Source organism: Lates calcarifer, linkage group LG5 (assembly GCF_001640805.2).
Source record: "Lates calcarifer isolate ASB-BC8 linkage group LG5, TLL_Latcal_v3, whole genome shotgun sequence".
NCBI lineage: Eukaryota > Metazoa > Chordata > Actinopteri > Centropomidae > Lates > Lates calcarifer.
Genome location: NC_066837.1, coordinates 4,378,688 through 4,402,732, shown reverse-complemented (window position 1 = coordinate 4,402,732; position 24,045 = coordinate 4,378,688). Strand labels below are relative to the sequence as shown.

General features: G+C 43.3%; 1 protein-coding gene across 1 annotated transcript; it reads left to right on the top strand.

Moving 5' to 3' along the window:
* nptxrb (neuronal pentraxin receptor b) lies at nucleotides 1-22,309 on the top strand. The gene is made up of 11 exons (XM_051070256.1): nucleotides 1-433; nucleotides 1,536-1,579; nucleotides 1,776-1,841; nucleotides 2,478-2,544; nucleotides 3,392-4,659; nucleotides 11,282-11,328; nucleotides 12,201-12,943; nucleotides 15,289-15,673; nucleotides 16,607-16,848; nucleotides 17,872-18,051; nucleotides 19,768-22,309. Exons 1-11 carry the CDS (start codon nucleotides 365-367, stop codon nucleotides 20,011-20,013), a joined length of 3,357 nt encoding a protein of 1,118 aa, XP_050926213.1. The 5' UTR covers nucleotides 1-364; the 3' UTR covers nucleotides 20,014-22,309.
* The last annotated feature ends 1,736 nt before the right edge of the window (nucleotides 22,310-24,045 follow it).

The window sequence follows — 24,045 nt, the reverse complement described above, 5'->3', positions numbered from 1 at the left end:
ACTCGGTAAGTTTCCTTGCGTCCAGGGAGGAGTTATCATGGCGCCGCCTGTCATCACACAGGGATGATGAGAGCTCAAAGCAGCGCGCGGTTCTTTGCATCCTCGTGCGTGTCTTTGTCGTTGCCAGGACGACCAGAGGGGCTGACCCCGGCCACGTGACAGACAGCAGGCTGGCCGCGCCGCCGCCGCCGCTGCTGCTGCTGCCGCCGTTGCTGTAGTGGAGTGTGTGTATGTGTGTGTGTGAGTGAGAGTGTGTGTCTGCCGCCTCACACACAGTTTGGCTGTGGTCGGCCCGAGCAGACAGCAGAGCTTGTCGTCTGGAGAGAGGCAAACACAGACAGGTAGCTTAGTTCGGGCATGAAAGATGGAGCTCTCGGCGGTGGGGGATCGTGTTTTCGCCGCGGAAGCCATACTGAAACGCCGCGTTCGTAAGGTGAGCCATACCGCCGCCGTCCCGCGTCTTTTGACTGCCTGCAGATGTTGGCCGCGGTCAGCACGGCACGGCGCGGCACTGCTCCAGTCCATAGGCTCGGGGCTGTCTTCTTGCGCCTATGCAATGCTATAGAGGCCTTGTGGCTGGCGGATGCCTTTACTTTGCCAGTCACAAGTAGCTAGAAGCTAACTAGCAAGGCTACCAGCCAGGGCTCGTATATCCAGGCTTTAGCAGGGCAATAAAAACAGCGACACAAAGAAGGGGCTAGCTGCAAAAGAACAAGGCAGCCCAGCCGATGGGATGTGGGCTGTGCTTTGAAATGGAGGGGCCTGACTTCTCTGCCAGCTAATGGTAGCTAAAGCTATACGGTCACAATCTTCATTTTACAGCCTGTAGAAGAGGTGCATGTTTGACCCACGTTGAAGACTCTTGCTTTCTTCTGCAGGCTGTGAAAGATGGTTCCAAAACACTAGTCCCTGCACCCAGTGAAGCGAAAGGAGTGTATCAACCACAGCTGATGGAGGTCTTTTGGTCTCAATGTTTAGCAGTCCTTTATGGCTTGTTCACTGGGAAAGACCCTGTTAATGATGGCAGGATACCATCTTAAGTGACTGGTGTTAACCAACAGGCCCACCAGGCCTCCAGTTACCTCTGAATTTCCTGCTAGAACTTAACAGTTGCACCCCTTCTTGTTGAGATGCCTATAATCTACAGGCTTACATAGGTTTAAGATGAGCTCCTCATGCATGTTGATAAGAGAGACTCATCTTTTTTGGAAATACCTATATGTAATGTTTGAGCCATGGAGCGCAGGTTACTTCTGTAGGAAAAGAAAGGTTTGTGAAAATGTATGACTTTGTTGAGAATATATGGGTTTACAGAACAATCAGAAACATACAGAAGTTTGTTGTTATGTGTAAAGGACACAACTGAAACCCAGCAACTCCCAAATGCACATAAATGTACGACTAAGGACTGAGCAACTAAAAGGAGGCTGCTGCAAATTAATTCCAGATTTAAGGGATTTTTAAAAATCTTTCTCTCTCCGAGTTGTCACATATGAGCTGTTTTTGCTAATCCACCACCTGTCATTTTCTTGCAGGGAAGAATTGAATACCTGGTAAAATGGAAAGGATGGGCAATGAAGTAAGTGCTCCTCTTAATGACGATTTTATTTCATAACTCTCAGTCTCTCTACAGTGAGGCATTTATCTGTGTTGGTAGGCTTGGTCCACATATTAAGCTGAAAATGTTGATTAAGTCTGGTTTGGTGCAAAATTCCTTTGTGGTAAAATGTCTCCTTTGTTGTGTGTTTTCTTCACGTTGCTCCATTCTCGTTCAGGCACAGCACTTGGGAGCCAGAGGAGAACATTCTGGATCACAGGCTGATCCTGGGCTTTGAGCAAAAGTGAGTAAAGCTGGTACATGATGGGTGCACACACACACACCATGTGTAAAATATATGTCTTGTTGCGCTCATTGTGTACTTATAGTTTGTCAGTGTCCACTTTAATTTTGATTCCTCAAATATCATGAATCTGAGTTTTGCTCATTTCAGTTCTTGGTTGTCTTTTTGTACAACTCTGAACTTTTCAGTTAACTCCTCTGTGTCTTACTGTAAGTGCTTGTGCTTGCTCTGTTAGTGTCTTTACATTCCTCTTCCTCTCCCCTCTGATTGTAAAAAGTCCCTCTGAGCTGAAGTCCTTTATATCTGCTGCCAAGCCACTTGTGCTGATGTGCTGAGAGTAGATGTTTACAGTAAACTAAAATGGAGGCTAAAACGGACTCCATAAAAAAGACAAAGATAAATGACACATCAAGTGGAAACTTAAATGGACACGTGAAGACCGAGAAACCGGTTGCCTCCAAACATGGCTTCAAAGGCTCTCTTTGCCTCGCTGTTCTACTTTCACACACCCACATCTTTCATCTTCTCTTTTGATTTGTCTCATATTTGCTCATGTTGTCTTGTTCTTTTTTTAGCCTGTGTTTGACATCTGTATTGTGCGTTAGTGAACTGTCTTTCTTTCTTTTTTTTTTGTAGGGAGCGGGAGAGGGAATTGCACGGGCCGAAGAAGCGGGGACCAAAACCCAAAAACTTTGTCATGAAGGTAGTTTTCAATGTTTTATATCTGCATGAATATGAGCCTTGGATTCTGATTTACAGTGTAATTTAAGCTTTTAAGAATCTATTTAACCTAACTCCTCTAAGGTAGCAGCACCTTACAGGAGAGTGGAAAGTTCTGTTTGTGGTTTCTGTTACTATTAAAGTAAGAATAAGGTCAGCCCACTGGAAGCAGCTTTTCTTGCCTGTTTGAAGTTTATTTTAATTCTTGTACTCACAACATTCATCACTGTCAACACTGCTGTTTCTTGTCTTTAGAATACAACATGAATAGAAGTCAGCACTGTAGGGATGCATTTGTGCTGTGCTACTTTGTTTGTCACACTGCCATTTTCATTTTTACAGATCAACTTGGAGCAGGCGCAGCGCAGTCGGGTAGTTGTTAAGGCCAGTGACCTTTGGCCATTGAAAAATCTGATATGATATGGCATATTTTTATAATCAGTTCCAATTTGAGCTGTAGTTTGAGCTGCACTGGCACTTTAGGATCATTTAAAGTAGCATCAACAACTAGAGCAGTAATTGAGGGTTCTGATACATTGGTTTTTATTTTTTCAATTAGAAATACTCAATTAGTGGCCGGACTTTCTGGTTAGGTGTCAGGTCCATGTAGGCTTTGATTTTCAGATCAGAGGACCAAATTAAAACCAAGACTAGGTCAAACCTGTTTAAACCTAGAGACCATGATGTGCTATCTCCTACAAATCACAAAAAATATGTTTGTTAGAAACAAAGTGGGTATTGCGCAATCCAGTTTTCAGACTAGCTGTTACCTTTTCTACAGAAGTGAAGCTGACTCAACAATGGTTTCTTAACTGTATTGTTTCTTCCAGGCACGTGCTCAGAAAAGTAGGACCAGCAGCCAAGCCTCCAGCACCCGCCGGAGTACATCGCGTTCCTCTGTGTCCACTTCCAGCCGAGCAGCTCCCTCCTCTTCTGCCTCACCTCATCATTTGCCATCTTCGTCCTCCTCTTCCTCAACTGTGGCACCCTCCCCTAAACTCAACTCCCTCGCAGCCACCCACAAGCTGAAGAAGGACATCCACCGTTGCCACCGGATGTCCAGGCGTCCTCTGCCTCGCGCAGACCCCATGGCACCTACTTTCTCCAGCCCTGGTGGCTTCCCTTCCCGCATGCATGTCTCCCCCTTCTCCGAGACCGTCCGCATCCTCAACCGTAGAGTCAAACCCCGGGAGGTGAAGAGAGGTCGAATCATTCTCAATCTGAAGGTCATTGACAAGCCAGGTAGGGGTGGCACAGCTGCAGGGAGTAGGAATGTTACAACAGGACGCCAAAACATCCCTTCCCGCAATCGCATCATTGGGAAAAAGGGAGAGGCCCCCTATAGACCTTTTCAGCCTCCTCAGAAGATGCTGGGGTTCCCAATGTACGGGAAGCCATTTGGGCTGCAGTTTGGAGGCCCTGTGCCTTTCCACTCCCACCCGGGGTCATGCTCCAGCACAGGAGCCAGGGACAGCCGCACCAACTGCTCTCAGTACCAGTCACCTCCTTCTCCTTCCAGCTCCAGTGGCTCTGAAGGAAAATCTCCCACCGCCTCGGCTGCACAGGTCCAGCCCACTACTGGAACCTCACCTTCCAGCGAGGGTCCCAAGCCCAGTAAACTTCACACAGAGACCCAGAAGGGCCAGAGCGCCAAGCATTCTGCCCCTGCCCCGTCCTCAGATGCAAACCCAGTGGTGCCAGCGTCTTCCTTCCTCCCTTCCTCTCCCTCTTCTTCCTTGGACGACGAGGAGGAGGAGAGTGCCCTGGACCGTTCGGCACCCTCAGAGGGAGGCAGGAAAAATCCCCGCCAACGCAGGAGTAAACGCCAGCTGCCGACCAGTGTCCCCTCTGTTGCCCAAGGGGACCAGAGCTCTGCTCCCATCGAACCCCAAAGGGTGCCCGCGGAGGGAGACCCTGACTGGCACCCACAAATGGCACCAAGCTGCAAGGATGTGGTGGTCACTGATGTCACCACCAACCTCGTCACTGTCACCATAAAAGAGTTCCCCTCCCCTGCCTCCTGCCCGGCCTCCCCTTCCGGTAGCCCCGAAAATGCCTCTTCCCCTGCCGCCACCTCTGATGACCTCTCCCCAGCCAAGCCATAGGAGATCAGATGTTATGAAGTCGAATGCCATTGATGATAGAAAAATATCATGCCAGTGTTGCCACTTCAGCCCCCTCCTACCTTGTCCTCAAAGGTGTGTCCATATTTGTGTAATGATTAATGAAATGTAATGTAACTTTACACCGCCCAGCCATTGAATAGTAAAAAAAGAGCATATTTTTTTTTAAATGAAAATGTATAAATTCGAAAAAGGGCAGCTAATATGCCCTTGTTGTCACTTAAATTGCCATATTTTGTCCACTTGCACAGCACTGACTCTTTGCAACAGACTTGGATAGAAATTGTATTTATTTTCTTTCACTTGCACCAGACATGCTGAGTTTGGCTTGTTGTGGTGTAACATAAATGGAAACCCTTGCCCATCTGGAGTGTTGGATGAGCTGTTATCAAGCACACTTGGAGCATGTGAAAGAAACAAATACTATTTAGATACATGCTCTGCTGCGAAGTCTGTTATAGGCAGCCTTAAGGTGTTACGCCAGTTTCCTGCCCCCTAGTCTCATTGGAAGTCCAGCTTGTTAATGATAAATGAGGTGATGTGTTTTTGCACTTAACACAGTTGGACTCTCATATATTGCATCAATACAGCGAGGTAAATGCAATGCACTTGACTGCATCGAAAAATGACCTATTTTATGTAGTTCATAAATTTTTCAAGGCCTTTTCCTCTTGCTCTCTTGAACGCACATGCATATACATACAGTATGAGTAAGTATTTATATGCACGCACAACCTTAAAAGCTGCAAAAGAATATACAAAAACAATAGTTTTTAAGTTATTGCTGTCCTTGCCGTCTTTCCCTGCTTGCCTTGTTTTCTCACAAACCCACCACCTTCTTCAACTCTGTAACGTCCACCAAGACTCTAAACTGGCCTGCAGTTAAGAAATTTTCTCTTTATGCCAGATTTGCGCCATGTAACTTCTCAACTTGTCAAGGTCTAGAAGGTCCATGAGCTGAACACAGTTCAGGCTGAAGTTTGTTGAACCTGTGAGCTACCTGGTAGGTGTTTGAAGTCTGTGGAACATGTACCCGGGTAGTTTTGACATGTGAAAATCAGTAGTGACTGTCAAGTTTGTCTGTTTGCCTTCCAAATTGCCAGGTAGAGCAAATAGCTTTCCACCTTGCGTGGTTCCTTTGGATGTTTCTGGTCAGTCTTTTAGCTTAACAGCTTTATTTGTATGTTCTCAAGTGCTAGTTTCATTAGAAATGGTTAATGTAGCATGGTTCACAGTGTCCTGCGACTTAAAGGGCTGGAGAAACTGAACCAGGCCAAGACTTTGCCAATAATTTGAGGACAAAGGTTGTTTTCTGTCAACTTACCCAATAACTGTCTATTAGACTAGGTGCTTGAAATTGGTGACTGTGCCAGTTCTTTTTTGATATATCATAAACACCATAAATGCATCTGAGATTTTTGTATTGGTGAAACAAAGTTAAAATTTTGGGGAACATTTTGATAAACGTCTTATCTGTCTAAAAGCTTCTGTGAATGGTGACAACAAAGGACCTAACACCACTGGTATTGAAGAATGTTCTGCTCTTTTCTCTATTTAGACTCAAGTACTTTCCAAGTCAAAATTATCCAAGGTCCCAGAGCCTCTGGTGTTGTTTATGTTGCATAGTTGGTTTTTGATGGTAGCTGAGGTTCCCTTTCTGCTCTTGGTTTGGTTGATGTTGTTGTTCAAACTCTAGCCACCATGTCACTTAAATTCTTGAGCATTTTGTTGTGTTATAGCCACAAATGTCTGCATGGAGGGTAAGGGTAACAAGACCGTCCTTGAACCAGACAACTTTGTTCTGGATTCCTGTTTTTGGTAGCATCTTTTCTGCTGAAGTCTCTGAACAGAGACTTTACACCGTGATCTTTGACCTGGTTATTTCTTCACTTGTGGTTACAGTATCATTTTGTCTGTGGGTGATAAATTTATCTACTACGTACTTCTCCAGCCACTTTACCAGTTTACAGTTGATCAAATGCTTCATTTCACTTTCCTAGTGGACCAAGTGTTTTGTTTCCTGCCTTGCTGCGCTTACTTCTTTAAGGCAAAAACCTATGACTCAGTACGTGATGTTTTGTTTTCTGACTAGAGAGGAAACAAAGTTGGTGCAACTGTTTTCTCCAAATACAGAAAGTGTGTCAGGCAGCCTGGTTAGGAAAAAAGTTTGATCTCTGAAGTTTTGATCCATCACCCACATGTCCTTTACCGTGACCCTCTCCTGAGCTTGTTCTCTGTGGGTTTTTTTCAGCTAAAATGCCTGAAATCTTGAAAGTGATCAAAGATTTGGACTATGTTTTTGACCTTCATGAGTATCTAAAGTACTTCAAAAAGAGCTTAACCCTTTATACGCAGACTGCAAACCCTCCTCTGGTGCTGCCTGCTCTGTCTAGACCTTCCCAGACCTTGGCTCTTACTCTGGTGTACCTGTGTGTTACAATATTTAATAAATCTTCCGCATGTGTTGCCTTATAGCTGCTCCATTCAACCCCAGCTACACTCCAGGTGACGTTTACCTCGTCTAACTCAGCTCCTGTCACTCAGAGCATGATAGAAAAACCACTTCCTTGAGCCGTGACTTTAGCATGGTAACCTTAAGGATTACATTATTACAAACTGTAGTAACTTTTAACGGTTTCTGTTGTCTTCTTTTTCCAAAAGCTTTGTGCGGTATTCTCCGTGTCTCTGTTAAACACTGACGAGGAAGATATCGCCTCCTCTCCTGTCATGTACTGGATGGCTGTAGTTGTTGTCAATACTGTCTCAATACTCTCATAGGTTACACATGGAAGGATTTATTCCAAAATGACATATCCATTACATGAAGAAAAAGTGACAGACACTATTATGAAATGGTCAATAGCTCAAATTTAAATAAAGATACTCCTTAAGAAGGACAGTGCTTAACTTAAATCCTGATTTGACAAAGTGGGAACAGACTGAATCCTCTTTATTTTCCAGAAATATGATGACCCAAAGGATTATTTTCTTCTCCAAATGGATATATCGTGACTTGGAATAGATTTTTTCATCTACTATATCTTTAATATCTTTAAGTGGTGGATAGAAGTGACTTGCAGTTGGTAGATGTGTAAGGTATTAGGCTGCTAGGCGACGTTTCCAACTGTTGATAGCAATGTTTTTCTTCTTTTTCTTTCTCATATGGGGTAGCACAACTCAACTTAGTGGCCTATCTTTCAACCAAATAGGGCTCTTGATTTTATTATTTCATTTTTTTAAAAGCTTTTTTTTCCCTTTTGAATTGTTTTACATTTATATGTGATGTAATTTTAAGTGCTAGATTTATTTGGCACTAATTGGAAAAAAGGAAGGATCCTTGTTTAAATGTATTGATTAAGATGCTTAATGAATTGAAAGTTGTGCTTTTTAAGCTGTTTTTTTTTCCTTTGTACTGTACTTTTAATAGTTTTTTTTAAAAATATGCATAATAATGTTAATGTGATGCTGTTAATTTGAATGCCATTTTTTAATAGTCCAATATGGGTTTGATCAGAAGGCAAACTCTGACTGATTTTAATGTGTCAAGACTGCAGTTTTGTCTGGTTTTATGCTAATATGAATTATGTACATTGTATTGACGGTTATGACAAGGACGTGGAGGATAATGATGACATTGTAATGTATCTGAACTTCTGAAGCATGTTTTGCAAACCCTTATTGTACAGATTATGTATTCAGTGTCATGTTAACTGTTACTGTTGTTGCTTTCTGTGTGTTTCTTGTACGAGGCTTTTAATTAAAAGCTCTGTAAAAGCTCTTTCTTTGGCTGTTTCAACTGGTGTCATACTTTGGTGCCTCTAAGTAGACTTAAATGTACGGCTTAGGGGTGCTCTACAGCATACAGGATTCTGAATGAACATATAAGAGAATTAAAGTCGTCTTTACATATAGTAAATATAGTAAGTTCAAATATGCAAAATGTATATCTCGTTGGTACAAATTGGTACTCTGAAAAAAGAAAACCCTACTGTTTCTGTGTCTGGGCTGACAAGTGTTAAACAGCTTAAAAGCCGGACCAAACAAGTCGTCAGCAAGCAACATTATCCTCTTAAAGTGTTTCAAATTTGAATGCAAGGTACAACAGTTCAATCCCTTCCTTTCATCTCTGCTGTAAAAAAGCTCACACAACTCCCTGCACAGCTGAGCAGGATTGTAGCAGGAAGATAACATGGTCCTATTTGCACACAACAGACATTAGTCTATACATACAGTCACCTTAACACCAGTTTGGAGTCATGGTTCTGACAAAGTGATGAATCCAAGTCCAATATTCTCTCTCCTTCTAGCTTAGTGTTGGTTTTCATCAACTTCTTAGAAAAATATCAGGCTCATTTAGCTGCTCAATGTTCCACTGTGTTCACCAGCTAATCACCAGCTTCCTTTGCTGTTTGGTACTGGGCAGGTAGTGAGCTGCTGCTGTGACTGGAAATGAGGCTTAAAAACAAACAAAAACAGAACAATCAGCTGGAAAAAGTGAAAATGCTCCCATTAGAGTCAGGTGATAATCCTCTGTGAGCTCATTAGTATGAGTTACACCATTACATACAATGACATGACCCACTGTTAAATCAGAAATGTTGATCAGTGCAGTTTTAAAGTGAATATGAGTAATGCACATTTGAATAGACTTGCATAATACATGACTCACATACAAGGGATTTCAGTTTCAGAAGGTTTTTTTTATAAAAAGTAGAAGCAGTCTTAGACCTTTGCAGATAAGAAAAACTAAACTAAAAACGGATACACTGCAGGCTCACTTTTTTCATTTCCCCTGCTAACAGTAATAATGATGTAGTGGTGATATTGATGTACTTTTCAAATGTACCACAGGGAGGCACTGTTGAGCCACTTTGATCCATTCAGAGTCAGAGCAGGGCAGTCTGTTTGCAGGATTGTGAGGGCTGGGGTGACATTAAGGTCATCACGCCTGGGTGTTCATCTCTGACTGTTTTGATGTTGTGATGAATATATACATTTAGCTCAAACACCTTTACTCTTTTCCACAGGCAGTTTTTTATTTCTCCACTGTTTGAATGGATATGAAAAGGAGAGAGGCTGGCAGCGAGAAGTGACAGAATATTTCACTCTTTCCTGTGCTCCCTCTGTTCGTCTCTCCTGTCTGTTCCCTCCCTGGCAGGATACCACCGGGCTTATGAGCCAGATGGAGCTAAAATAGTCATAGTGGTTTGATACGAATGGCCCACATCTGCAACATCAGGCATCTCTCGAGATTAATCCACAATCTGGGCTACTGGTCACTGCAGGGAAGCCTTCCTGGAGTGGTGTTTGAGCCTCTGATTATGTTGGAGGTTTAAGCTAAATTTCAAACCATCTAATGTGTTCATTAGGTTTTGACACAGGAATGGGCTAAGCTTTTGTGATTCAGAGGTTTAATCAACCTTTACGTTCACATTTTAGCGCTTTAGCTAGATACTGTAAACGTAAACAGTGTGGTCTAAAATAAAAAGAATAGACCTAATTTGTCCACTAACACTGCAAGTAGAGAAATATGTAGCGTGTTGTAGAAGTAAAGCAAGTGAAGAAAGAGGACTGTTTTTTCTCTGCAGTTTTGTAGATGTTAGCACCTGTTCACTCTGTTTAGATACTGAAATCCTGTTTCATGAGGTTAGGTTACCTTTCTGAAACATCGGTCTTTCAGAATCAAAGCGTGACAGCTTCCCTGCAGACTTGTCCTGAAATACAGCAGTCATATAATAAATGAAAAGGCAGAGAATTTCTCCACCAGCAGTCGGCTCAATGCCATCACAAGACATGCAGTACTTTACCTTCACGTTTTTAGCCTTGCTAGCAGACTGAAATATCTTAACAAGTATTTGAAGGATTGCCATGAAATTCTGTGCAGACACTTATGGTGCCCAGAGGGTGAATCTTAATGACTTTGGTGAGTCTCTGACTGTTCCTCTAGCTGCACCATGAGGTTGACATTTGTGGTTTTGAGAGAAATATGTGTTGAGTGGATTTCCGTGATGACTTGATTTAACTTTGTTCATGCCGACTTTTCATCTAGCGCCATCATCAGATCAACATACTTTGGACATTCCCATCAGCTGTGCATTGTGATTAGTACTACGTAGCAAATATTAGCATAAGTAAACTAAGATGGTGAACATGGTAAACATTATACCTACTGCATGTTAACATTAGCATTTACCTCATCACTGTGTCTTAATACAACCTCACAGAGCTGCTAACATGTCTGTTTGTGTGTGTGTTTTTTTTTCCTTTTGGTTTATTGTTGTCACTCGAAGTGAAGTATGGATGAGTCAAAGGAAAGTGTGTTCACTAACAAAATTAATTTTGGTAACTCCTGGAACTCATGAAGACTCACAGACTGATATCTCAGGTCATTTCTGCCTGAGGCTGGATTTTTTTTTCTCCTTTCATGTTGTGCTAATTGGCAGATTCACCATGTCCCATAGGTGCAGCGAACCAGGAGGAGATCCATCCTAGACTGCACGTCTCCATTTAAACTGTCAAGAGCGAACAGTCTAAAAGTGTTTTTTTCCACCCTGTGAAGAAAAACTTTTGAGTGTGAATGTTTGTTTGCTAAACAAGGCCACAGAGGACCATTGCGTCAGGGTCAGATCTGTTGGCAGCAGTGGGTGAGTATTAGTTTGCACGGCCTCTTGAGGAAAACACATTCTTCATCTTCTCCTACTCAGTCCAAAAAACCTTTGTGTTTAAGGTCCCAGATCTTTTTGTTTTCCCTTCTTTGTCTTCTGTTCTGCTCCGTCTCTCTCCTCACTATGGTTGTGAACTCTTTTTTCCCATGAAACGTGTTATTGTGACTGTACTTGTGGGAGCTGGTGGCCCGTTCTTCATGTGATTTGAGTTTTTAAACATTTTTATTTTTGCCTTTTGTGATAGATTTATTCAAACCAACAGCGTCTCTGCAAACCAAAGTGCTTTATTTTATCACAACATCGAGTCAAAACACTAAACATTCTGCTTTTTACATTTTCCACTCTCCAGCTTCTCTGTCTTACACACACACACACACACTGCACACATTGATCCATCACTGCCTTGGTTGTTCACGCTGCTGCTGGAGGCTCACCTCTGCTCTGACTGACGCATGCCCAGAGCCTCGCTCCTCCTCTCCCACGGTCCCCATGGTAACGCACGGAGGAGAGCAGCTTAGCAACACGGAGACGGAGAGGGAGCATCTCTGGTCCAGACAGCGCGGTGCCATCGATATTAGGACACACAGAGGACGGAAAGAGGAAAACAGCAGCGCCTCTGGAAAACATCTTCTCAAGGTAAGTGCCACATTTTTACAGCGGACAGCTCTCGTGGTTAATCTGATATATCAGATTGATTTCGTTAATCGACTTAGTAGATCGTGGTTCATGTAATGCTGGCTCTATGGATGCTGCTCTCTGTAGCCTCTGTCAACATCCGAAAACAGCATTTTTCTGTGTGAGCGTGTCCGCCTTCCTCCCTGAACCATAATCTTTTGTATCGCTCTCCACAGTCATAATGAAGTTCGTGGTGGTGCTTGTGGGAGCGGGCTCCCTGGCCTTCCTTGGCGCTGTCATCTGCATCATTGCCAGTGTTTATCCCCGCAAACGCGCCGCGCCTCTCAGCGACAACGGCACCCTGACATCGGAGACGCTGCTCCAGCCTCTCGAGCCCGGGTCGGTGGCTCACGCCGGGCCGCTGGGCGCTCTCCACGGCGCCGAGTCCTACGACGGAGGGAACGGGCTCGGCGGAATCGGACTGGAAGTTCCCACTCTGAACGAGCTCAACCTCGGGGAGGAGACAGGAGGAGGAGGGTCCGCGAAACAGTTCAGCTTCAGCCGGTTGATCTGCACACCTGTACCGGTCGGAGACTGCAAGACTAAAGACCTGAGGCAGCGTCGGGAGCAGCAGCAGCAGGCGGATGAACCGCTGTACGGAACCGGGGATGAGGACTGGGCTTATCTCCGGACCACTGCGGAGGAGCTCCGGCAGACGGTCCTGCAGCAGAACGACCAGATCCTCATGGATCAGAGGACCATCCGGGAGCTGACGGGGAAGCTGAGCGAGTGTGAGAGTGGCCTGGAGGACGAGAGGAGCGTCCCGGAGCGAAGCATCGGAGTCTGGAGCGGCAACCGCCGCGTCATGGCCGGGGATGATGTGAGCTCTTCCGCCGCGGCGCAGCTGCAGACGGCCAGGGCTGTGGAGGAGCTGGCCAGGGCCATCATGGACCTGAAAGACCGCATTGAGAAACTAGAGGTAACTGTAAAGACACCGCGCAAAGCCGAGACAAAGTTTGGCAAAACCTGTTGTTCTTGCTGTTTGCCTCCTGTTAGAGTTTTGTTTTACCGCAGGAGATTTGGACTGAAACCAGAATTATGAATTAGCCACTGTTCACTGTTCACTAGTCCAGAGACTAAATTAGGCCTGTGTCTGACTATTAAACAGCCAATTGTCTTAATGTTTATTCACTGTGAACTGCAGTTTAAAACTCTGGTAAAAGTGGAGAAATAATTCTCTCAATTTCTTTTTAAACTTTACAAAAAAATGTAATATTCAGATTAGAAACATCCCACCGCCCACTGCCACACTGGCTGCATTCAGAAATAATGACGGAGAGAAGGTTTACAGGCCTGTGCAGTGGTGTCTGTGTTCATCATCTTAGGTGCAATAATCTTTCTCTCACATCCTCCCTCCTTCTCTTTATCATTCCCTCCCTCTTTTATCTTCACCTCACCTCTCCTCTGACAAGTCATTCGTGACACAGGCGCTCCTCGTGTCTTGCGCACGCTGCCCATGGACCCATGGGAAATCTTTCCACCTGCTGGCCCTTAACACCCCTCTGCACTCCCCCGGCGTGTCAGCCGCATCTCCCCTCTGCCTCCGCAACCAACAGCAGGATAGTCACATAAATAAAAGATGAAGCTGGCTGGACAGGAAGGAGGGTGGTGGTGGTGATGAGGGGGGGAGGCAGGTTCTTGGCCTGTGTATGTGTGTGTGTGTGTGTGCTGAGATTGAGACATAGGGAGGCTTATAACCACACACACACATGCACACACTGCTGCATCACTGCCAGCTCTCTCCAAGCACAGTCAGTTACAAGGTTGTCTCCGTCAGTGTGAATTTATATCCTGGACTTCCAGGATCCAGTCCTGCCTCAGCAACTCTCTTGATATTATATATCAGCCGTCTCATCCACACTAACAGCAGCACCTCTCTCTTTACTGCCGCTTCACCAACACCTTCTTTTTTCAACTTCTGCTATGAATACTAATACTGCTGCTGCTGGGCTGCTACTATCACCACTGTAACACCTCTGTGCTGCTGCTTTATCAGTTTATAACCACCACTACTGTCATGAATAGTAAAATGCTTCTATTTATGTTTCTACAATGAAGACAGGAATAGGCTCTTGTTCCTTTATGTTAAATGTCTCCAGGTCCTCTAGGTCGCAGCCAGACGGGAACAAAGATCCTCGCAATGGGCAAATAAGTGGGAGAAGCACTCAATTTTTTTTTTCTGTCATTAAATTAAGAACAATAGACCAGATGTCCACTTTCAGAGATTATATTGACCCTAACTCTGCTCATCAATTGTCAGTTCAGACAGTCACAATCAGAGCTGCATAACCTAACTGATCAATATAATCACTGATATTGAACACCCAATCAACACACAGTAAGGGAGGCTGAGTCCAAGATGTCTGTGTATTTAAGTGGAGTGTGTGCTACCCATCTAATCCTGAGGAAGGAAGGATCTGCCTGATTAAGTCCAACCCACAGGTTTAATTGAAAAGCCAAGCATCTGGTCTTTAGATCTTCATTAGGGCAAAATTATAAAGGGGAATTTCAGAGCTTATAATGACATTAAAAGAGCACACAAGTACGCATAGGAATTTTTTCATAATCCAAATTCATAGGAAGCCTTATTAATACAACATATCACGAAATCTGAGGTTAAATCAATACAGAAAGCAAACAGGAAATTAAAAGAATGAAGGACGTGCTGTTCATTGGCCTGAGAGAAATTTAGTGTTGTGTCACAAATATGGCAATTTTCTGAAAAACAATTTTATGATAGAAAATTTTACAAGAACTATTTGTGAATAATATCTTGAAGCTACAAGAAGTACTCCACTACTCCTAACAAAACTGACTCTACAGTTCTGTTAGTGTGTACTGTATTATATTCTATATGCCAAAGTACTGGACAAGTTTTTTTGACCTTGTGATAACATGAAGATGAAAAGTCAGGGGATCAGTGAAGTTGTTCAAATTCATCCTGAGGGGGACATGAACACATGTGCTAAATATCATGGTAATCCATCCAACTGTCCAACTGAGATATTTCACTGAAAGACAAAAATGTCACCCTGCTGCTGGTGCTGGGGGAAAAATCAGGGATTGCCAAAGTTGGTAGGATTTATCCTCTGGGGACCACAAATGTCTGTACAAAATGTCACGACAATCCCTCTGATGGTTGTTGAGATGCCTCAGTCTGGACTAAAGTGGTCGGCCGACCAACTGTCAGATAACTGCCATTATCATTCCATCATTTACATTTCAAACACTCACTATACTTCTCACTTTCTCTCTCTCTTGTAGGCTGAGATAGGCCCTGCTGCTTTAAACCTCACGGACACATCTGCGGGTACAAGCAGCAGCAGCAGCAACAGTGGCAGCAGCAGCCCGGCTGGTAACGCCGGCAAGACTCCGGCTCCGTCCACCGGCAGTGCTTCCTCCCCACCTGCAGCAGCTGCCCCAGGGGCCCGCCGTCCTGCCTCCCCCGCCCCCAAACCCCCATCTAAGGGTTCCCCCGGGCGAGGAAAGGGCACTTGGAGGGTGGAGGATCTGGAGGGGGAGCTGGAGAGGAAGATAAAGATGCTGGAAAAGGAGCGTCAGGCCATGAGGAAGGAGACGCAGGGACAACACGAGAAGATCAACCAGGGCATCGACACCGTCAACCACCGCGTCACTGAGCTGGAACACAGTGAGTCAGGGGGAGAAAGTGGGAGAGAGTAAAGACGAGGGGTAAATGGGTAGATAAATGAAGGATGGGATATGTGGATGTACTGATGCACACAGGGGCGTAAACAACTGCATCACCTAGCTGACGTATGTGAGAGCATTGAAAGAGAAGGTTAAAATGAAACTTTAATGAGCACTGTGGGCAAACTGTGTCATCACAGCAGCAGGGAATAAGCTGTAGATTAAAATAAAGTGATTAATGAGTGCTGAAGGTTGTGAAATGTCAAATAGGACTAGGAGGTGAACATAAAAATGATACAGCAAAAAATAAATGAAATGGAAATAAAATGCCCTGAAATCATTTTCTGCCCTTACTTGTAACCTGTAAGTCTTCATAATTATAGGAGTTTATACTAAAGATCCTCAGCTTTTGGCTAGCAGTAATGTAGTTTGGGGATATCACATTGGTTTTGAAGGGTTTTGTTGGTAATTTGCTCACAAAATTCAATTGGATGCTCAAGGTAACTGCAGGTGAAAACCACTGGAAAAAAAGGGAGCCGATGGAAGAAATGAAAATCTAGAGGTGAGACTGAGAGTTCACGGGGTGCAAAGAAAAAGGTTAAAAAGGAAAGAAAAAGCACTTTTCTATTCTCTTTTTAGCTTGGTCTGTCTTCCAACCTCCCCGTCTCCACATCCTCTCTGCTTTAAGAGCTACACTGTGGCCTCGAGTTACAGAGGCAGATCATTAAGTGTAACACTTGAGCTCTTGCCAAGCCCTGAGAGTGTGTGTATGTGTGTGTGTGTGAAAACTGGCAGGGACAAGTAAGAACAGAAAAATACCAGTGTCCTTGTATAAATTGGCCGTTAATGCATGGTTCTTTCTGCCTGCCTTTATCTCTCCCCCTCTATGCTGTCTGGCTCTTTCTCTTTATCTCCTTCATCTGTGTCTCCAAAGCGCTGACAGAGCCGTCGTTCCCCGATGGCTTCGTCCTCTCCTTCCCCATGAGGACTAACTACATGTACGGTCTGGTGAGGAAAGAGATAACTGAGATGTATGCCTTCACCGCCTGCGTGTGGTTGAAGGCCAAAGAAGGGGGCATCGGGACCCCCTTCTCCTATTCAGTGCCGGGGCAGCCCAACGAGCTGGTGCTGCTACAGGGAGTCCACAACCCTGTGGAGCTGCTCATCAACGACAAGGTACGGGGGCTTGAATCTTTCCTCAGTTGGATAAAAGAAACATTTTGTGAAGCTGTAGGACTAGAAAAAAGAAACTGAAATTGTATATTATGCATGGAAATTAATGGATTCTTCTAGTAAAAAAAGAATGAACATTTTGTACCCTGCAGGTTTCCTTGTAATTAGTCAAGCAAAATAGCCTGGCATGGAAATCATTATTAGCTTATTATGCAGAGCAGTGCAAGCTAGTTTGTGGCCCAGTGTGATTCACTGATTAAAATGAACAATGAAAGCAGGTTCATTCCTGTGAAAGAGCGACTTCTTTGTGTCATGTTACATGAGTGGTGAAGAGAACAAACTGCACAATTGAAAATGTCACAGCATCCAATTATTGGTTCAGTCAGTATGATGTGGATTAGAGTTTATTTTAGGTTCTGTGGTTGGTTCTCTGGATGCACAAGGTGTGTATTATGTGTGCTGATCGCGCTCTAAGCCCTATCACCCATTTAATGCATCACTGGTAAAAAAAAAAAACATTTATTAGGCCAGTGATTTACCCCAGAGTAAATACAGCAGCAAATGGGAATATTACTTTGTATATAATCTTTTTCATCCCAAATAAAAACCTTGAATAAAAATTGTACAAAAGTCCAAGAGAAACCAGTGTCTTTAGATATTTGTCACATCACTGGTGGGCCCACAAACATGCTTTACTGCAGACACGCGGCACAGAGGCAAGCTTTTTGCAGCTGTTGTTTTATGTTGTGCATTAATGCTTACCTTTTATAGTGCTTACATTTATAGTTCCCATGGCAGAGAGGAGTGGGGGTTTGAAACTGTGGTGAAAGGCAGGTTGGGACTGTCCACAGGGCGTAGGTTTGCTGACATAAACCACCAGTGTGTCCACATTCTGCCCTGATTGCTGCCCACACCTTCCCAATATCCAATCACGAGCTTGATGTGTTGTAGCTCAGTGAATTTCAATCATCCACTCACTTTGTACAGGATGGTGTGACCACAGCTGCTGTATTCTCTGACCTGTAGGTGGCGCAGCTGCCTCTGTCCCTACCACAGGATGAGTGGCAGCACATCTGTGTCAGCTGGACCCTGAGGGACGGAGTGTGGAAGGCCTACCAGGGGGGAAAGATGAAGGGAAGGGGAGAGGGACTGGCTGCCTGGCATCCCATCAAACCAGGAGGAGTCCTCATACTTGGACAGGAGCAGGTGAGATGGATGAATGGATGAAGATATGGATAATGGACAGATGAGCGAGTGAATGGATTGATGGATGGATTGATTAATGGGTAGACGGATGGATGGATGGGAGATGGATGTATAGATTAAGGCATGGATAGATGAACAAACTGATGGGTGGATCAGATTAATGGGTGGATGATGGATGAGTGCATGAATGGAAGTACATACAGTTTGATGGATGGACAAATTGATGGATGGATGCATGAATGGATGGATGATCAGTTTTATAGATGACAAAACTGATGGATGGATCAGCAGATTAATGGATGGATGAATGATGGATGGATGATGGACCAATAGATGGATGGATGGATGTTTAATTGGCCAGGAAAATGTGACACATATGGATGGATAAATGGATGAAGGATGAAGAGATGGATGGATGGATGGAGATTGGAGAGAGAGATATTTTCAGGGAGCACCAATGATGATAATGAATGGATGAATGATTGATAGGGAAAATGTGAGATGTATGGATGGATGAAAGATGAAGAGATGGATGGATGGATGAAAGATGAAGAGATGGATGGATGAAGGATGAAGAGATGGATGGATGGATGGTCGGGTGGGGAGAGCTATTTTAAGGTAGCACCAATAGCTTTTCACACATGAACAGACAAACCTAATGGTGTTTGTCCTCACACCGGGCTGCCTCTCTTCTTCATTAGTGAGACACCCTCATTACATAACCATTATGAAATCTGACATTATCCCTCCTCCCTGGTGTCAAAAGAACAACCCAAAGCTCATTCTGCATCTCATCGTCCCTGCATGAGGGATAAAAGCAGAGAGCTGTGAGTCCAATTCTGCAAGATGCTGTAATGATGCAACACAACTTGATTTAATGGATATTTTTTAGAGAGAGAGAGCAAGAGAGCGAATACTTTATTAATCTGTGTTGTGGATGAATGATGAATTGCTGCTGTGTGGATGTGTCGACCAGATTTTATAGGGAAAATCCCAGGACATTCCCCTCACAAGGGTGCTCTGAAGTAGGGATAAGCTTTTTAATCTTATTTAGGGCGAATCATCAAAACACAATATTTCTGTGTATGGATAAAGCTGCAGCTGCATTTTCATTCTCATTTAACCAGGGAAGACAACCACAGCAGTATTTCATGTGGTTCTCCAGATCAGAGATTGCATACTAATTTCAATTCACCATTAATATAAATAAAAAAAGTGTTGTTTTGTAGCATATTTTGAAAGTATAAGATCATAATAATTTACAAGCTGTACTGATCTTACTTGGTGGTCATTTAAAGCTACAAGGCTGACGTGCAACACACATGAATAAATCAAACTGCGGGCCAAATATAATCCCTTGTATATGTACTTAAAAATTCTTTAGATACCCTTGTTTGAACTACATTTCTGGTGGGAAGTATTTGGTTGAGTTTTCCACCACAAACGGGATAAATGTTTGAAATGGTTAGTATTGTGATGAGGTCCTCCAGGATTTCTGTTCTGCTCACTGAACCTATTATTGCCATCCAAACTGCACGTTTCCATTGCATCTGAAGATCAGCTGAATAGATCAATAACAGAATAAAAACCAATCATTTTTGGCAGGAGAACACTGCTGTTTAGAGAGATTTTAATATAACCAAATCTTGGTCTCCTTGATATTCATGCTAGCATTTTCACATCCAACCCTTTGTTCTTTTCATCTTCCTACCCAAGGATACACTGGGCGGGCGGTTTGATGCCTCCCAGGCCCTTGTTGGGGAGCTCTCCCAGTTCAACCTGTGGGATCGGGTGCTGAAGCCTGCAGAGGTGGCCGCCCTGGCCGAGTGCAGCTCCTCTGCGCTCGGCAACATCGCCCCCTGGACCGACCACGACGTAGATGTCTATGGCGGTGCCACCAAGGAGTCCCTGGACCCCTGCCACGCTGCCCAGAGATCCAATCCCTCCAGCCCCAAACAGTGAAGGGCGACCGGGAGTAGTCGGCCATGGGTGGTCGCGTTTGATTTGGTCAATTTAGGAGTCGATTCAGGAGTTTAAAGGCGTATCATATTGGAGTTTACAGTATATTTGTTTGTTTGGGGATGGGAAGCTCTCTGGTGGACAGAGAGGTGGAGCTGTTAAGTCGTGAAGAGTGGTGTATCTGTTTTGTTTTTTGTGTTGGTGTCCACGCTCATCTGTTTACTTCTGCAGTGAGATACAGTGAGTTTAGTCACAGAATCACCTTAGTGAAGGTTGCATGGGTGGATCTACTTCTGGCATGAACAGGACTCTAATGGAAACATTCCATAACAAATTATCGTTTGGCTCTGGTTTAATATACCAACCTGTGTTGTAGGTAATAATCTGTTGGGCCAGATAACCATAGAAGGTCATTCAGGCAGAGGGCTTTGATGGGTTTGAAAGCAGTTCTGAATGAACTGTGATGCCATATCTAAGGGTTTCTCAATCTTACAACAAAGTGACACAAAGTTCTGTCTTTCCTTATTTTGTGTCCAGTTGGTCGTGTTTAATGCTAAAACTGATTAATGAAATGCTGTCATGGTAACACTGATTTCAACACTCAATAGGAAACAATATAAGTTTTCTTCATTTTTAACTGTATATGATCCTGTTGAGTAATGTCTGTGTACTTTTATGTTTTCTATATTGCATACCATTATTTGGTAAAACAGTGGTCTTATAAATGTATATTGTGTAATGTATCTCTGCTAATGTTGCTCTGTGCCAGTCTGCTCCCCCCCCCGCTGTAGCCTCTCACACACCTCACAGTCAAGTTGCAGAGTTTTTGTTTGCAACTTAAACAAAGCAGTGCTCTCCATTGACCTCTGAAATGAACACTCGTTGTCTAACTAAGCACCAATCAGACACTGAAATTGTGACAAACCTGAGTGAGTTTGATAAAACTGTGTTGTATCCTTGAATGTAAACCAGATGGAATGTAAGTATATTTGCATGACCAAGGTCACATTTCCTGTCACTGAAGAAACAGACACACTCTGAAACACACAGATGTCTTTTTGGTAAATCAGATCCTCACAGAACACATGGCAAAGCATATGAGGTGGACTGATTCTATGATGACCATTTTGTACTTTACATCCAGATCTGTTACTATTTTAAGCTATTGTCATTCTTTCAGCAAACTAAAGAACAAAACAAATAAAAAAAATAAAATAAATGATGCATTTGAATTGCAGCATCACCCTCAAATCCTGATGCCCCTTTTTTTCCTCAACTGATGAAATATTTATGACTCAGTGTTTCAAGAGAAGCTAATGCCATGTTTACATCATGCAGGATGGAAAGTATCGATAAGAAAGATTTCTATGTTTAGGTTGTGCTAGGAGTTACATCATAAAGAATCATTTTATGAAGACAGAGTTGGTAAAAAAGAAAAAAGAAGCCTCTATTTATATGATATTAGAAAAAATAAATAAATGAAGACAGTTGAATCGAATCAGAGTTGTCATATTCCATCATAAAAATAACCAGATGGTAACTCTGTCACAGTGCCTGATGGAGACCAAACGGTGGATGGTATAATGAAGTTAGTCAGCACTCTTCTGCACAACAACTACAGCAAATGATCAAGCTAGCACACCAGGGCGTAGTTAGCTACTGTAGCTTTCACCAGTGAAATGTGTTACCTTCAGCTGTGATGCTCTGTGCTCCTATTGTTGAGATCAGGTTGCCTCCTTGGTTTTCAATGGGCTCTGAAAAATGATCGTAGTTTAGCATTTGATTTGCGTTTTTAATGAAATGACAGATGGGATGTGTTTCATCTGTAGTTCTCTTGAGTTCACTGCAAGTTACAAATGGACATCATAGGAAGAGCATTTAGAGAAGGTAAAAAAGCCACCCACTGTGAGAGGTGAGGGTTTGATTCCAACTTTGCCCAACTACACTAAATATATATCCTGTTAACACTGTGCAGTAAAGTGAACTGGAGTTTAAATACAGTCAGTGCTTCTGTTCACTTTTTACCTCAAGACATCAGCCCCACATACGATTGACACCCAGATGTAAAGTGCCTGCCTGGGCTCTGGTGCCCCAGTACAAAAAAAAAAAAAAAGTCAAATGTTTTTATGTTTTCTTCTTTGTCTTCTCTTTCTGCTCTCTCTCTGTCACTTTCTCTCTCTCTTGCTTTTGGTCGTTGAACGCTGTAACAGTGTTGCACTTGTCCTTATTTGCATCTTCATGGATCTTCTATGATATTGTGAAATAGGTGGATAAAAATAATAAAATGCTTATGACAACATTTCTAGAGTTGTGGCTCAAAAAATAACATCAAAGAATGTGTGTGTGTGTGTGTGTGTGTGTGTTGTGAACTCATCTTACTGTGACAGATCTCTTTATACCTGTCGGCTCATCTGGATTACACCTCAACTAAGCAACTGCAGGGATGCTGTAAACCCTTGTGACCCTAATACACATATATGCACACACACACACACACACACACACACACACACACACACACACACACACTCACACATACATTGATCTCAGTTACATAGACTTGTATTGGTTTTCTGAAGACTGACCCTAATCCTAACTTTAACCACTGACCCAACCTGAACAAGCTGGTCCCCAGTAATCACCTCCCTGTCTCCCAACACACACACATTGAGGCAGTTATTCAGCAGAGAACCAGATCTTTGCAGACATAATAGATTACTCATAGATTTAACGAAGACAGTGTTGATTCGTGACTACTGATCTGCCCACACACTCAACATTTCTTGGCGTTCGGCTCAGCTGAACTGTGATCAGATGTGTAACCTCCCACTGATCACATTTCATAATTTTATTTGTCTCAGTTTCCTCTCTTTTCCTTAGGGTAATAAAATTTCAGTCTTATGACCAAAGAAATATCGTTCAAGTCCTGGTATTCCTGAAGCTACTCATAAAACTCAAGTTACTGCTGTTGCTCATAAGCAATGCTAAAGCCACTTTTCTGGAAGTAAGTCCATTACTACACTTACTATTCTCGTAAAACTGCAATTTAATTTCTGCACTCATCGCTTAATTTTAGGTTTTATTAAATTTCATTAAAGTCTGTTCATTTCTCCTCTTGTCACTTGCTTCACAGCCAGTCGAGAGCAGGACTTTGCCATGGTTGGACAACGTTCCCATCTGTTCATTGTGGGCATGTTGTCTGATTGAGTGCTTTAACAGATTGCTCATGGAGCATAAAGTCATGGACAGAAGATTCTGACTGGGAGATTAGGTAATAAGGGGTATTTAAAGATCCTGGGAGAATCTCATCAAAGGATCCAGCCTGTTTTTCAGTGTTTAGTTATCTTCATCTCCCTGCATCATATCCTGATTTTAAATCAATCCAGGAGCACAGACCATACACAGAAACTTAAAGAATAAAGGTATTAACACTAGTTTTCTGTATGACTGCTTGTAACCATTTATCAGTTACAAAATCAATGAGCCAATGAGTGAAGGAGTTAGTGAGTCATCAGTCCATCTTTCAACTGGATAATCACTCAGTCAGTCTTCACTCTGTGAATATTTTTCTTACATTTTCTGCTCCATCTCTGTGTTGATCTTGCCTCTGTCACAGCTTGTTAGCAGAGTCACATGGGGTCTCCCTCTCCCCTCCCCATCAATCTGCTTCCTCTGCTGTTGAATTATAGATACATCTTAATTACCTCTCTCTGAGGCAGCCAGATATCATGGAAATCCTTGTGTGACCCACCACCACACTCAGACACAAATACACCAACTCAAATATTAATTTTTACATCAAATCTTCTTCCCTTTCATAATCTTTCTCAACTTTTCCTCATCCCTGCGCTGCAAAGATGCTCGCAGCGTGTGTCAGCCTTCCTCATGACTGCAGACACAGATTATAAATGAATTTCATCCTCACTGCAGTGCATCGCTCTGTCGCTGCTAGCTCTCCAGTCAAGCAATTCTTACACGTCCTCCACATCTACACTGTAATTTCACTGTTGATCAGTCCTTCACCCTGACCTGTTT